At 39.2% G+C, this 16805-nt stretch overlaps 1 protein-coding gene across 3 annotated transcripts in view; it reads right to left on the reverse strand.

The window, feature by feature from the left end:
- Positions 1–2280: 2280 nt before the first annotated feature.
- LOC126374356 (peroxisomal leader peptide-processing protease) overlaps positions 2281–16805 on the reverse strand; it is a 133744-nt gene continuing 119219 nt past the window's right edge. For all 3 annotated transcript variants that reach the window (XM_050020963.1, XM_050020964.1, XM_050020962.1), the window contains exons 5-12: positions 9829–9932; positions 8165–8292; positions 6534–6700; positions 5518–5624; positions 4851–5019; positions 4246–4387; positions 3708–3871; positions 2281–2911 (exon numbers count right to left, since the gene is read on the reverse strand). In XM_050020963.1, the coding sequence (XP_049876920.1) occupies positions 2826–2911; positions 3708–3871; positions 4246–4387; positions 4851–5019; positions 5518–5624; positions 6534–6700; positions 8165–8292; positions 9829–9932 (1067 nt within the window). In that variant the 3' untranslated portion in view covers positions 2281–2825. The remainder of the gene's footprint in view (positions 2912–3707; positions 3872–4245; positions 4388–4850; positions 5020–5517; positions 5625–6533; positions 6701–8164; positions 8293–9828; positions 9933–16805) is intronic.

Here is a 16805-nt window from a genome sequence, read left to right on the forward strand (position 1 = left end):
AAGACATGCCCGCTGCCTCGGTGGTCTAGTGGTTCGAGCGTTGGGCTCACGATCTGGAGGTCCGGGTTCGATTCCCGATGGGCACATTGTCGAAATCACTTTGTGACACTGTCCTTTGTTTGGTAAGGACATTGCAGGATTGAATCACCTGATTGTCCGAAAAAGTAAGATAATTCCGTGCTTCGGAAGGAACGCTAAGCCGTTGGTCCTGCGCTACTAGCCCAAATACCTCCACCAATCCGCAGTGGAGCAGCGTGATGGAGTATGCTCCATACCCTCTCCGGTTGATTGAGGAGAGGCCTGTGCCCAGCAGTGGAACGTATATAGGCTGTTTATGTTTTATATGGATAGTTTTGATGAAAGTATGAATTCCATGGGTTTTGCCATCTACCCCAATAGCAAATAGAGGGGTGATGTTATGTAAATAGTACCTATTTACCTTATATTACATGTATGTAAGCAGTAAAAGCGGACAGTGGCTGAAATGCATCACTAATTAAATTATTGGAATACCTTACCTTGTAAGTCCGGGTGAACGCGTGTTCAGGTTTTAGTAGATTTTGATCAAACACAATATTTTATGTAATATACTCGTAAAAAAGAATTCTTTAAAAAACCGGACCTGTCAAATTTTCAGGTTAGGTAAGCGGACCCTGTGAAAAACGGGATAATGTTATGGAGATGATGATGATACTCGTTAAAATGTTTACTTGATTTTGGCCAAAGAGTAATACTACGTCCATATTTTGGCATTCGTCATTGCCAAAGAGAATTTAAAAATATCACTTCGTTTCAGACACAAAACCTTTGCTCATAGGCAGTGTTCACACCAAACTGACTGTCAGCCGCCGACAGTGAGCGAGCGTTACGCAGTGTATTGTAATTCCATACATATTCGCTTTTTCGTTCACACCAAACCGACAATACGCCATGACGCTATGCGTAGACGCTGATAGTCGGCGGCCGACTAATAAAGTGCGTCACTACCGCCGCGGACGCTGATTGGCTACGCGGCTGAACGCCAGCGTATTGGATTCAAATCGGCCGGCGGATTGTTTTCAATTCAGTTCAGTCAAGCCACTCAGCTCTTTTATATGAAAAATAGTCGGCCGCTCAGCGTACGCATTTGGTGTGAACGTATACAAGCCGACTGTTTTGTTCACACCAATGAACAACATTCTAATACCCAAATAAGCAAAATAATATAATAGTGATATACATACAGTGAAGCACAAAACCGTTGTATACATTATATTACGTCCATATTGGCCGTCAATAGGTAAAAATTAAAAACTATCAAGACGTTTTCATCCAACTACCCGAGTGTTGCTTACTATAGAAATCGTATTTCCCCATCTGCCTTCAGATTCTGGTACACCTCTCTTTGGTATTTTTTTTGTGTAATTGTGGATTTTCCGCAAACGGCATTAAATTAAATACTTGGCCGGATAAATGACGAACCCTGAGTGCTCTTGTCCAGTAAAAAATAAGATAACAGGCCTGAGGGTGCCCAGTTGGGCTCAAACCTGGGGACAGGGCGTCGACTTGTCTGAGTTGATAATAATCCACCCTAGTGGGTCGATAGCGATAAGCGCTGAATGTAAGTCGTCGACCACGCCGGCATGGTCGGTATGGGTTCTCTTTTCCTGCTACGACGACACAGTTCTGTCATGTCATGAAATGATCAACATGGTCATCTATGGTCACAATAGCCATAGAAGAGTTTTTCCGCGGTTAAGACAAAAGCTTTCTCCATAAACGTTTCCTAAGTTTTTATCCTCTACATTCAAATGGCAAATATGCAAGTCGCATGACGCCAAAGAAGAAAAAAAAAGCTCTATTTTGCGAAAAGGATATTGTTGAAACTCATGGAAATGGATTTTATAAATTTATTTCTTGAAGCTGTGCCAAGTTTGCTTCAGATGATTTCTGCAAAGCCAGGAATCTAAAATAGACTGGCTATAGTTTTGATACATAAATTATGTCGTAAAATATATAATTTTCTATAAATACGGGGTAACACGGTTCCTCTATCCTAATGTTCTAATTTCTGTTAGCTTCCTTGAAAACTAGCCTCCCTGGTAGGGAGCAGATTAAAAAAAATAATTATGCCTGATTTTTTTGTTCGACGTCAATTCGTCGCTCCGTTTTGCGATGAAAGATGGACAAACAAATAGACAGACACACACATACACTACGCATTTATAATATTAGTATGGAACTTGCTATGCGTATACGTAACCTGAAGACTGCTATAAACTAATGCTTAATGAAAGTCAGTTTTCCCTTTATATATCACAATATATAATATGTACCTCTAATTAAATATAGAAACTAACACAATAATTTATGTACAAAAACATTGGTGCTGTTATTTCAGTACATACCATCTACGTTTCTTTTAAGTTATACCTGTCATTTTCTTATCCGCCGAAAAGGAAAGGGACGGGTAATCGACAGGTATAAAATATATGGAACACTCGTCAATTAAAAAAAAATTACATTAGTCAATAACCCGACAGAATTTACTTGACAGCAGACTTCAAACGGTTTGCATACCAGTGAAATACTTATTCGATTCGCCCGGGTTATTCATTCATTCACACATTCATTTTAAAATTAGCAGCTGTCATCGTCCCTTCGGTGGATAAGAAAATGACAGGTATAACTTAAAATAAAATCAGGTGTCTGTAGGAATCGGAGCCATTGTCATTTTAACTATCACAATTTTCAACCATTTATAGAATTAGTTTCCCTGTATAACCTTTATTACACTTTCACTCATCATCACACTGAGTCCCTAGTGGGTTAGGTAGAATACTTCTTCATATTTTTGATCGGTATGGCATCAATCGCCACTGTGACTGGACTATTTCTTTGTCATTTTCTATGATTCTCAGCTTACCAGCATCTGCGGAAGACGGCGTGTCATTAGCACAGAATTTATAGAATAATTTATATAATACAAAAATATAGCATAGAATTTATATACTTAATATTAATTTATAGAACTCTCCGCTCCACACCTTAACAATTGGAGATTTGTCTTAACATGGATAACCTCTCAAGTCGTGAATCTCGCGACACAATATTCGTATTTTTGTTAATAAGTATTTTTATTTTCTGAATTATTTTAGTAATTTGTAGGTTATTTATTTGTGTATTTTTCTGAACTGTTCGTCTGGATCGACAAATTTATACATTTATAATATTAAACTGTACTTAAGATATCTCAAACAGTTTACTTTTATTTAATACAAGAAGAAGACAATATTATAATGTAACTGGAAACACCAAATTTTATTTTAAGTTATACTTGTAATCTTCTTATCCGCCGAAAAGGAAAGGGACGGGTAATTAATTGACAGGCAGGATTTTTAAAAACCCCCAAACTTTTATATTGGCCAATAACCCGACAGAATTCAGCTGACAGCACACGCCAAACGGGTTGCATACCAGCGAAATGCCTATTTTAATCGCCTGGGTCATTGATTCATTTTAAAATTAACAGTTGTCAATCATGCGTCCATTTTCTTTTCGGCGGATAAGAAAATAACGGGTATAACTTAAAATAAAATTAGGTGGTGTCTGCAGGAATCGGGGCCAATCTCAAAAATCTCGTGGTCATATCCATATTAACCACAACATTCAGGGTTATTGACCCCAAATGGCACTAGCTATCGCGACCACTGGTTATAATTGCCTACCTTTGTCCTGCATGAAGTTGTGCAGGAGATGTATGAAGGCGCGCGTGGGCACGGCCATGTTGATGTACGGGTAGCAGGCGCCGGTCTCTGTCTTGGCGTTGCTCACGATAATGCCCAGCACCTCCACTGAGTTGGTCTTCGTCAGCCGGAATATTGGACCGCCACTGAAGAGAGAGTTTATACAGGCTGTTAGTGACATCGTAACGAATACTGAGGGGGATGATTCAGACCATGATTCTAAGTTAATATCAAGTGGATTTTTCCGTCGCAAAATTCATGCTGTTTTTTTAATTATTTTCAATTTTATACTTTTGCGATGGAAAATTCCACTGGATATTAACTCAGAATAATGAGCTGAATCATCCCGCTCAGTATTCTCCCTGACATGTACAGCGGAGTGCCATCGGAGGGGTTTTAGTCGGTAAGAGACCGACATAACCTCGTTGCTCCCCGGGCGACGAGGTATACATGAGGATGTTCCCTTCGTTACAAAAAAAAAAGGCTGACGTGTACCTGACAGTACCAGCACAATACCTACCTGAACCCGGACTGTACGCAGCAAGAGGTCTGTATCATAGATGGCGACGCGTTATTGATGTGTCCCGAGGTGACTGTGGGCTTCAAGTCCTCAAGGTTGGTCTCGTTGAAGTACGGGTAGCCAGCTGCCAGCACTGATTCTCCTGGGGAAGCAGTTGGCTTATTTAATACCACATTCTTTGTTATGTTGGCAATATCAGTTGGCAGTTGCAGTGCAGATATGCGTCATCGTGCAGGTTTTTTACGCACTCACGCGCGTAGGGGCGTAGATTAACGCACGGCGGCTCTCATTTCATTCAAAGACTCGGTGTGCCACACCTTGCGTCTCGCCCCGCACCTACGCGCGGGGGTGCATGTTTCTCCGCTTGTATGCGCGTGATCCGCATGAACGCGCGTGGATGCATTTTCTGTGTGTTAGATCGTGCGTGTTTTCTATACAAACGGAGATACTTACAAGCAACGGAAGAACACGCATCCACGCGCTACGTTGCATCATGCGGGGCAGTGTGAGAATTTAATCGCCTTATATAGTTATAATTATTAGATAGATAAATAAATCTATATTAAGCGCCCCATTTTATCTAGATAAAGTGGTGTTTCCAATACCTTTTTCAGCGGGCTCATCGGCAAACTCAGCGGGTATCAATTGGTTCCAATATTGCGGGTTGGTGTAAAGTAGAGCTAGGTCATACGCTTTGTCATCGGCTGTCTTGTAGCGAACTATCGCCGTCTCTTTCACTCCTTGGCAGTACAGCGAGATTTTGTAGGTACCGTACTGAAAGTATGGAATTGTAATTATGAATAGATATAATGGAATTCCCACTTCTGGGCACAGATCTCCCCTTAACCAACCGAACGGGGTATGGAGCATACTCCAGCAAACTTCACTGCGGGTTGGTGGAAGTGTTTTACGGCTAATAGCCGAAACAACGGCTTAACGTGCCCTCCGAAGCACGGAATCATCTTATTTTTTCGAGGTGGATAACCAACCTCAACAACTCTGGTGTTAGGGTAACTAATGAGCCGTCAAAGGCCCCTGACGTAACGTAAAGTAACGACTACGTACTTACATCAGTAAGTAGTAACCAGAACCAACGGCTTAACGTGCCTTCCGAATCACGGGTCATCTAACTCTTTCGGACAATCAGGTGATCAGCCTGCAATGTCCTAACCAAACTAGGGATCACAAAGTGACTTGTTCCCATCGGGATTCGAACCCGGGACCTCCGGATTATGAGCTGAAGGCAGTTAAAAAAAGGTATACCTAACTTACATTTTTGACGACATGAGCGCAGGTCACTACGTATCCACCACCCAAGTACAACCCAGCGCCCCACGCCGCGCCGCATCGCACCAATACTGTTGTTTTGTCTATACGATCTGGAATAGTTAAGAAAGTAAGCAAGGAATAATATTATTATGTTGGATGCCACAGACTAAAGAAAACCTAAACTAATCTATCCTAATTAAAACACATAATAACGGGTTCTTACCGCGTTTAAAGCAGGGATATGAGACTCCCGATATTTCGACACTATTGCAAGTGCCATGATCACGGGATGACTGATGAGATTGGAGTGGTGTAGGTAGATCCATAATTTTCTACGGGCAGACATATCTGTCTACCCTCTTTCTTTGCCGCTTGTTTATGTATTTGATATCGGAATGTTCGGAACCATCTGAACTCGCACCAAACTCACTAGGACAAACCGCACTCACTGTGTCCTCACGTTTTGTCACCCCATTAGGCCATTCCATTTTTCGCGGTTCTGTGCGCCCTCCGGCCAGTCACTCCGAAAAAATCCCTAATTGTTTTATATAGTCGTGTAGTCGTTACATGAACCATATATCAGCATTAACCCTAACCCTGGTTGATGAGTCAAACGACTTCAAAACTCATCTATACAGCACAAACCAATGGAATGATTTAAAAGTTATTCTTCTCCAATCGTGTGTGTTGTGAGGTTGACTACCAACCTCATCAACCCTGGCGTCAGGGTTATTGAGCCGCCAAAGGCCCGTGATATGATTCATGTAACGACTACTTACTTACAACATCAGTAAGTTATAGCCGGGACTAACAGCTGAACGTCTCGTCCGACACACGGACACTCGGGTGATCAGCCTGTAGCATTACAGGCTAAGCAAATTACAGCTCTCAAAGTTATTTTTCTGATATGTCACCACCGGGATTCGAATCCGGGACCTCCGGGTCGTGAGCCCAACGCTGAACTACTGGACCACAGAAGCCGTATATCACAGTTGTTGATTGATTGGATCTATACACACCCAATATCTCCTTATGCGGACTGGTCGGCATCGGCCTATTGATAGCTGGCGGCGTGACCCTCAGCTTAGCAGCCAGCACGGACACCAGGGGCGCCGTTAGAGTCAGCCCCACCCACTCCCCGCGCCACCATGACACGCTGCACACCACCGCGCCCCACAGCGACCCACTACAGACAACATTCGACACATTGGCCCCGATTCCTGCAGACATCTCTTAATTTTACTTTAAGTTATACCTGTCATTTTCTTATCCGCCGAAAAGGAAAGGGACGGATGATTGACAGCTCTTAATTTTAGGAAGAATGAGTAAATAAATGAATAACCCGGGCGAATTTTTAGACGGTTGTTTTAGATTTGTGCTTAAAATTGACGTGTGTTCCATAAATTTTATGCTTGTCGATTACCCGTCCCTTTCCTTTTCGGCGGATAAGAAAATGACAGATATAACCTAAAATAAAATTAGCTGGTATTTACAGGAATTAGCACCATTACCTCAGCGGGCTTAGCACCGTAAGCGCGCGACTCTTTCTCGCCTCGACATACGTCACCCGTCACTCTCTCACAGTACTGCACAGAAAGAGACAGACGATCTTTGTCGCAGCGAGAAAAAGTCGCGTGCTTACGGTGCTACCCCGCTGAAGTGTATGACCCTTAGCAGCTGGTATGGACACGCGCGGCGCTGTTAGAGTCAGCTCCACCCACTCCACGCGCCACCATGACACGCTAACACCATCGAATTTCCTTTCGGAATTTCATGATTTTTTTTGTATATTTTTTGAATTATTTTCAGTTCCATACTTTTCCAGACTTCGCTTGATATCAACTCAGAATCATGGTCTGAATCACCTATTAAAGTTTTTGTTTCGATGTCACTAACACCCTGCCCGCTATTATAATGGTACTTAATCATAGCTGGCGAGGAGTGGGTTTATACCTAATATATACCATAGATACAGGGTGTTAGTGACACAGTAACGAATATTTACAATTCCACTTGATATTAACTCAGAATCATGGTATCTTCCCCTCAGTACTCGTTACGGTGTTACTAACACCCTGTGTGTATGGTATATTATAATTATACACCTACAACTAGCCAGCTATGTTTAAGTACCATGCAATAGCGGGCGATGGAGCAGTAAGTAATAAATGTTACTACAGCAAAACACCAACAGAAGAAACAACAACACCAAAAAAGAAGCCAAGGAACAAAAAAAAGGCCAAGGGTAGTGAATACCTAAATGATATTGATGTTAGGTACTATTTGAAAAGGTTCCTTCTCTTTTTTAAACTTCTATTTTGTTGTGCCCGAAAATAGAAATTTGAAATAGTATGGGTGACCACAGACAAAAAAGTTTTCATCTCGAGCTCCTCCGTGCTTCGGAAGGCACGTTAAGCCGTTGGTCCCGGCTGCATTAGCAGTCGTTAATAACCACCAATTCGCACTGGGCCCGCGTGGTGGTTTAAGGCCCGATCTCCCTATCCATCGATAGGGAAGGCCCGTGCCCCAGCAGCGGGGACGTTAATGGGCTGATGATGATGATGTGCCCGAAAGGGTCTATATATGCAAATAAAGAATATTAAATATTGAAGTAAAAATTAAACTTATTTTTGATCTGAACTGAACTTACGTAGGTCCCTCAGTGAAGACGGGTCCTCCTTCAGAGCCGAGTGCAGTAGCCGCGTCTGTAAGCAGCAAGGATGGTCTTTTACCAACCACTCCGCACACCGTCCCTCTCGTCACTGCGTTAAGAAATACCTGAAATATGAAATAAGCACTTACCGTTAAACAGTTTAAACTAACACAGTTGGCACGACCATTATAGACGGACATACGGCTCACCACTAACCTCGGTGGTCTAACAGAAAGCTCGGTGAGGTGGGGGTACTTAGTTCATCTTGCGATGGATGTCCTCTGACTACCCCAATTGGGATGTAATCATAAGCTTATGTTATGTTCACTAACACAGTTGGCTCGACCATTCTAGATGGCGATAAGTCTCACCATCTATCACGTTGGTCTAAGCGATAGCCCGGTCTCTTCTTCTATCGTGTGGGTTGTGAGGTGGAATACCAACCTCATCAACCCTAGTGTCAGGGTTATTATTGAGCCGCCTAATGCCTCGGTGAGGTGTGGGTACTTAAGATCAACAACTGCTGTTTTTTGAGTGTCATACATAAATTTTCTCCCTCCGAATGAAATATTGTTTTTACTTTGCACAAACGCCTTTTCATCTGCCACATTTTTGGCGACCGTGATAAAGGGTGGTATTAATAAACGAATCTCAGCTGTGACTGCCCTCAAGATCATGCTCAAGTCTCTGTTTTTATATGAGAACTGTCAGATTGACATGATCTTGAGGGCAGTCTCGAAGCTGAGATTAGTTTATTAATATCACCCTAGGGTGGTAGGGTGGTAGTTCTTATATAAAAACAGGGACTTGAGCATGATCTTGAGGGCAGTCTCAGCTAAGATTAGTTTATTAATACCACCCTTAGATCATCTTGCGAGGGATATACCCAGACTACCCCAATCGGGATATAGTCGTGAGCTTCTTCTTCTGTCGTGGTGTCAGGGTTATAAAGCCGCCAAAGGCCCCTGACATGGCTCATGTAACGACTACTAACTTACATCAGTAAGTAGTAACCGGGACCAACGATTTAACGTGACGTCCGAAGCACGGATCATTATACTTTTAGACAATCAGGTGATCAGCCTGTAATGTCTACCCGAACCAGGGATCACGAAATGATTTTTGTGATTTGTCCCCGCCGGGATTTGAACTTGGGACCTCCGGATCGTGAGCCCAACGCTCAAACCACTGGACCACAGAGGCCGTCGTGAGCTTATGTTATGTTATAAATGGATTTTTTAAGCAAAAAATAACACAAGAAAGTAGGTTAGGTCTAACACGTAATACTATTATGTATTTGTAAATTATATACACACACATATATACATATAAACTAACTAACCATACTTATAATTAATTAAATAATCTATCTATTCCATCTACGATGCAACTACGCTCGGCACTTCCAGTTTGCACTAGATCCGTGTGCTTTGCTCGTTGAATGAGTAGTGCCTATAGCGCTTCGCACAATAACACCTCATGCAACTTATTCGTCAACTACCTACCTCGTTTATTTTTATAGTAGAAAATAGAAATATTGTAATTCGTACGCTTGTCTCAAACACATATTATATTAAAATATTTTTAAGTTTCTCATGTAAGTGAATTGTAATAATTCTTATGAGAATAAAATTTTCTTAAACCTGATTTTGTGGTCTTACCTCGCAACCAAACGGTGTCGAGTGCACTTCTACCGTGGACCCTCTCCCTGGAGGCGGTCGAACCATGTCAAATAGCTCTGATAGAGGTCTTAGTGTCTTCAGACCTGAAATTATGGAAACGAAAACAAGGGTAACATTACAGAACAGGTAAGGTCGATTTTATAACACATTGGTATACAGGGTCTAAGTGACATCGTAACCATAGAATAAGGAATAATACTAGGTATAGAACGGTAACTCTCCGCCCCCCACCAGCGTCTGAGCTAGGTTTACCTCACCGTCAGACGTCACACACACAGATGCGCGTGTACGATAATTATGAGATTAAACGAACTTACCTGTAAGTGAAGTTCTATCTCAATTATACGAAGCTCCTTGTTCGAGAGGTTTTTAACAGTGTAGTCTACGTCTTATGCTCCAGCATCGTCACAATTTTCAAAGCTCATATCCAAAGCTAAAAAAAAAAAAGTTAGTTTCCCGCTTCCGAGCGCACCTGTCAACTAATGTCATTATGTTTAAAGCATGTTTCATGGACAACTCCATCACCTGTGGAAGCTTTAGGGCGGGATATTAAAATTGAAGGGAGGGAGTCCTCTCGAACAAGGAGCTTCGTATAATTGAGATAGAACTTCACTTACAGGTAAGTTCGTTTAATCTCATAATTATACTCGCTCCTTGTTCGAGAGGTTTTTAACAGTGTAGATGTTCAAAGTTTAGTTGGGAATGAAACATTTAAATTGAAACGAGTACCAATAATATGATTATTCATTAATGAATAAAGTACATACATTGTTATCACAAAAGCTAATTAAGCTGCCCATGACTTTAATCCCAATAAAGGCAGTCAGAGGCACAGCCGTCTCCTGATAAACTCAGCGCGGCGTTCCACCAAACGTTTTGATATTATCATGTAAAAAAACAATAAGAATAATAACTGTTCGCTAAACAAGTTTCACCAGTTCTCAAGAATGGAATCGATATTATGTATGTTATATATGGTTATACTATACTGTACTAGAATAGATACATAGTTCTAAATAATAAAGTTGAAGTTGAGCAAGTACATTAAATACCTATTTCACATTACTATCAATTTCACAACAAAATAACTACACAAGAATAAATTTCTGATGGAGCTCAACATCAAGATTGGCTATAAGAGCCTCACAGGGACCTCACCATAGAGCACATTTCCGAAGCTCTTGAACAACAACGATAGTTATAGTCGAAAGGACTGTGAGACTTCATCATATAGTATAACACTCATTTTTCATTGGCACACCAAGGGCTACAATAATTATCAAAGTTACACATTATTTGTTTACATACATAAAAGAAGAAGAAATACATAAAGAAGAACGGGTAATGACGAGGGCACCCAGACACAAGATTGATTGTAACATCCTGTGCTAAGTTGGCAATTGTTGTCGACATTGAGTAGTTAAATGAATCCTAAGACAACATGTCAAATTGATTAGAGAAAATACAAATATAAGTGCAAGTAAGAATTTCGATACATTTATTCAAATGACCTTTTTCATTAAAATATTCAGAACCACTGAACTAAACTTTCCTCTTTATTATAAGATATTGTTAAATGAGGCTGAAAGTATAAAGAGGGGAAGTGCATTTACATTATGTACTTGTGTGATAATTATCTTCGGAATAATTAAGATTTTGTTTTTATTAAAATAGATTACCTGAGCCCACGTTATTGTGTATTACCTAATATCGACCATATGGGCTTGGTAATAACATTTAGTATAATTTTTTATGTGGTAATAATAAATAAAACTTGTTGTGGAATTTTTTCCTATTCCTCTATGCAACCTTTCACCCACCAATCAGATGATAGAACAACGTACACACAACACATTAACACACATAACATTGTTTACGCAGCTATCTCTTTAGTGTAATAATTATTGAATTTGTTTTTAGGACAGTAATAGTAACGTCCTATTATTTACTGGAAAAATAGGATAAACATATATTTATCATGAAAATATTATTGTTACTTCTCCACTGCAGTTTGGTTCCGATTGATTAAGTGGAGGGACATTATTGTTGTAATTTTTATATTAATTGTAAACTGTGTTTTGGGCTGATCAGCAACAACATAATAAATCTACAACAACATAAATTAGAGAAAACGCTAATGGTGATGTAAGTTATATGTTAATAATGAACTATTTTTCCTTCCTTTTCACCTATGAGTTAATAATAAAAAGGGGAACTATTCTATCTAACCGAACTAGGTATCAATATTTTACAATTTCGAATGTAATACTTGAAGGAAATTTTCATTGAAGTTATAAGTAATATTATCAGGTAGGTACCTCAATTTATACTGAGATTAGTATTGTTATTCCTGATTAACAAAGACAGGATTTGAATCCCATGTCTTAATGATAATGCTAAAACTTTTAGTGATAGACATTCGGAATTAATTTTACCAGAATTTTGAAAAAGTAAATATCATAAAGGTAGGTATATTTGCTTGTGCAAATTTTCCCATTATAACTTTATAGGGAATTCTTCCTCCTCATGAGGTACTATTCTTAAACGGCCTTGCTGCCTGGGCCACTGTTGATACTAATGGCTATGAGACTGCTAATACATCTGGTTGTAGCTCTGCTACTACTGCTGGCTGTAGGGCTGCTGGTACTGCTGGTTATGGCACTGCTGATCATGACTGGTTGCATCACTGCTTTTATTGCTGGCTGTGGGGCGGCTGTTCCTTGTGGGCTTTCTGTTCATGCTGTTGGCTGTGGGGCTGCCTGCTGATACTGTTGTCTCTGTTCCACAGATCCTGTTGCTATCTCGTTTACTCACTCTTCGGGCAATGTTATTCATTATTATTTATGTGCTATTTGAATTTTATGATGTTGGTTGAAAGAATTTAATAGCAGTATTCTCTAACCATGTCTTGTGTACAGTTATCTCTTTTGAAAGTAATCTCTGACATTACATACTATTAATACTTTGATTTCTAGCACAGTTGAATCATCTGATAAAGATGTAAAGGCCTGTGATGATGAGGTTGATTAATAGAACAGAGGCTTTTAGGTTTTGAATTGTCGGTTATTTCTTCAGAATTTGTACTCTCATTATTTTATAATAATCAATTTGACATAATAGTCTATTGTTTCTCAGCATTAGTCTAATCTTGAGTTTCAACATGGGTAGGTAAGCCCCGACAATTCAATGGTTTATCTTCGATTCCTCAAGTGACAAACCAAACATGGAAATAAAAGTATAAAAATAGTTGGTCTATGTTCTTGCTATCTACTAGCGTTTAGCAAAAGGCGATACTTGTAGTGGTAGCTTTATGTTATTTGAGTTGATACCATCAAGTCCATTGTCTATCCTCTAAGTGATAGCTCTAGGTATGGAAATGAGAAATAGGTATATAGCGCTTGCTAATACCGACCATAATCGTGGTAGCTCTTATATTAATAGGGTTCATACCATAAAGTCCATTGTCTATCCTCTAAGTGATAGCTCTAAGTTTGGAAATGAGAAATAGGTATATAGCGCTTGCCAATGCCGACCATAATCGTGGTAGCTCTTATGTTAATAGGGTTCATACCATCAAGTCCATTGTCTATCCTCTAAGTGATAGCTCTAAGTATGGAAATGAGAAATAGGTATGTTAGCGCTTGTCAATGGCGACTTTCTTAGTGGTAGCTCTTACATTCATTGTGTTGATACCTTCAAGTCCATTGTCTATCCTCTAAGTGATAGCTCTAGGCATGGAAATGATAAATAGGTATATTAGCGCTTGGCAATGGCGACCTTCCTGGTGCTAGATCTTTTGTTAATTAGGTTGATACCATCAAGTCCATTGTCTATCCTCTAAGTGATAGCTCTAAGTATGGAAATGAGACATAGGTATGTCAGCGCTTGTCAGTGGCGACCTTCCTAGTGGTAACTCTTATGTTCATTACATTGATACCTTCAAGTATATTGTCTATCCTCTAAGTGATAGCTCTAGGTATGGAAATGACAAATAGGTATATTAGCGCTTATCAATGGCGACCTTCCTAATGGTAGCTCTTATGTGCATTGTGCCTTTAAGTCCATTGTCTATCCTCTAAGTGATAGCTCTAGGTATGGAAATGTAAAATAGGTATATTAGCGCTTTGCAACAGTCTTAGTGGTTGATTTTTATGTTAATAGGGTTGATACATCAAGTCCATTGTCTATCCTCTATTGTGATAGCTCTAAAAGGAAACAAATAGTCTGTCTATTCTCTAGTCAGACAGTTCACTACTAGTGCTTAACTAGGTGACTCTCCAAGTGGTGTTCTCTTGTTGGTTAGGTTGGTACCAATAATCATCACCCATACGTTGGAAGCCTGAATTATAATAAGATTAGAGTAATTTGGAAGAAATTGCTTACTATAATAAGGCTATCTTTTGCCTGTACTCTCTTAACACTCTTTCTGTTTTTATTGTTAGGGTATATTATCATCATCTTATATTGTAAGTATCATTCGGAGAAGATAACATTATTAACACCACTTAACAGAGACTGTGAGAAGGGATTATGTACTGTTATAATATATATAATATCATTTTAAGTATGGTTATCCTGTAGTAAACCAATTATAATTCTCTAAATGTTTTAAGTGTTATCTTGAATAAGTTATGTATCTTGTCTACCAATGGTGTAGATGACCTCTGTGATATCGTGTACTACTGTGTCATGGGTACTTCTTGATGAACAGGGTAAACATGAAGTGCTTCTGTCATCTAATTATCTGAACTTGTCAAATTATTTCCGAGTTAATTATTTACTTTTCTATGCCATTCTGCGGTTATATTTCACTGGTTCTCTTTGTTTTATCATAAAACTGCTCATTTCATTCGCTGATAGTAAGTTATCAACCGCAACATAAGCCAAGAACACGAATTACAAAAAGAAACAAAAATTTTTTTTTTTTTGACAGATGAAAATAAAAACGCGGCAATCAGGGACTGAAGACAAGGCTTAGGCCTATTTTGATCGTGATTTTCGAATATTAAATTACTAAAGTCAAGACTGTATAGTCCTCAGATCTTTGCCTGCCTTATATAAGGCGAATTTAAACAACATCAACATCGGAATAAAGTATAACTTTTAAATCACTGTTATAACACGATACAATTTTAATATTATTATTTATGTTAATAAAACTAGTTACTTTTATTAGTAATAAGTACCAACTTAAGTTACTTCTTCGAATGTTAGGATTATAAATTATAACCTCAAAAAAAGTAATTTGTTTTCGACAATAAAAGGAATTAAATTGAATTGATCATAATTATATCTTCTCTTGTTTTAGTAGATGGATAATGTTAAGACTTACCAGTTTAATCCACATTTTGTTTTATCAAAAAGAACTTACGCTCGTCGTCATCCACATTTTTTCTTTGGTACTGTTTCTAGCTTTTTTAGAGAAAAAAGCACTTGATTATGTAAGTAACAGATTTTTCGCATTATATCAATCATGTTTTTGTATTAAATATTGGTTTTCAATTAGTTTATTTACGGAGGCGAAGTGACGCGCCGGTGCACAAAAACCGTAAAGACATTAGTTGACAGGTGCGCTCGGAAGCGGGAAACTAACTTTTTTTTTTTTAGCTTTGGATATGAGCTTTGAAAATTGTGACGATGCTGGAGCATAAGACGTAGACTACACTGTTAAAAACCTCTCGAACAAGGAGCGAGTATAATGTCAATGTGTGGTGTCTGTGTAAAACGAGGTTGTTTGTATGAAGTGTCCGGGGTGTGTCGTAACGAAAAAAAAATAGAACTAAGATGTTACTGACACCTGTATACAGGGTGTTAGTGACATCGTAACGAAAACTTTGTGGGATGATTGAGCCCATGATTCTGAGTTTATATTGCAAAAGTATGGAACTCAAAATAAAATAATTAAAAATAAACACAAACACAATTTTCCGAGAGGAAGTTCCACTTGATATCAACTCAGAATCATGGTTTGCATCATCCCCCTCAGTATTTGTTATAGTATCATTAACACCCATACCTACTTGTATGGCTACCTGTATGTACTTGTAGGTACGGGGTTTGAAATGCGAAGAGATTTTATTCAATGTAATTATCATGGATAATAAACTTGTCCAAGGTCGATTTAACATTTTTGAATCTACGTCATTCGCTGTGTTATGGCTGAGAAGAAGAAATGATAAGAAACTGCAACAGCAATACATCTTTTAAATCTATGTAAGTATACATTACAAGTTATTTAATAACTAGAGGAACACTTTTAATACCAGGTAATAATCTTCTATCGTGTGGGTTGTGAGGTGGAGTACCAACTTCAACAACCCTAGTGTCAGGGTTACTATTGAGCCGCCAAAGGCCCCAGACATGGCCCATGTAACGACTAATAAATACCAAAAAACACTACTATACTACTAACGACAGGGAAACCACGACGTCTACTACTATATTATTATTATATAAATTATTCTCTTCTTCGACGAGTATCGTGTGGATTGTGAGGTGAATTATACCTGGTGTCAGGGTTACTATTGAGCCGCCAAAGGCCCCCCTGACATGGCTCACGTAACTACTACTAACTTACATCAGTAAGTAGTAACCGGGACCAACGGCTTAACGTGCCTTCCGAACCACGGATCATCTTACTTTCGGACAATCTGGTGATCAGCCTGTAATGTCCTAACCGAACTAGGGACCACAAAGTGATTTTAATGATGTGTCGTGTGTGTATAAATCAGGGGCGTAGCTACCGCCGTATTTGCCGTATCAATTATACGGGGCCCCCAAAGTGTGTAAGGACGGCTGTCAGACATCTAACTATTGTCCATAGAGGCAGAAACTTTAGAAAAACTAAAATCATCATCAGCCATAAATGATTTAATAAATCAGTTTGCCGAAAAAAGGCAAGGAGAGTGAATATTTAAAATTCGATTTTTATTAGTAAAATGGGTAAATTATGTGAT

This window comes from Pectinophora gossypiella, chromosome 17 (assembly GCF_024362695.1).
Source record: "Pectinophora gossypiella chromosome 17, ilPecGoss1.1, whole genome shotgun sequence".
Taxonomy (NCBI): Eukaryota; Metazoa; Arthropoda; class Insecta; order Lepidoptera; family Gelechiidae; genus Pectinophora; species Pectinophora gossypiella.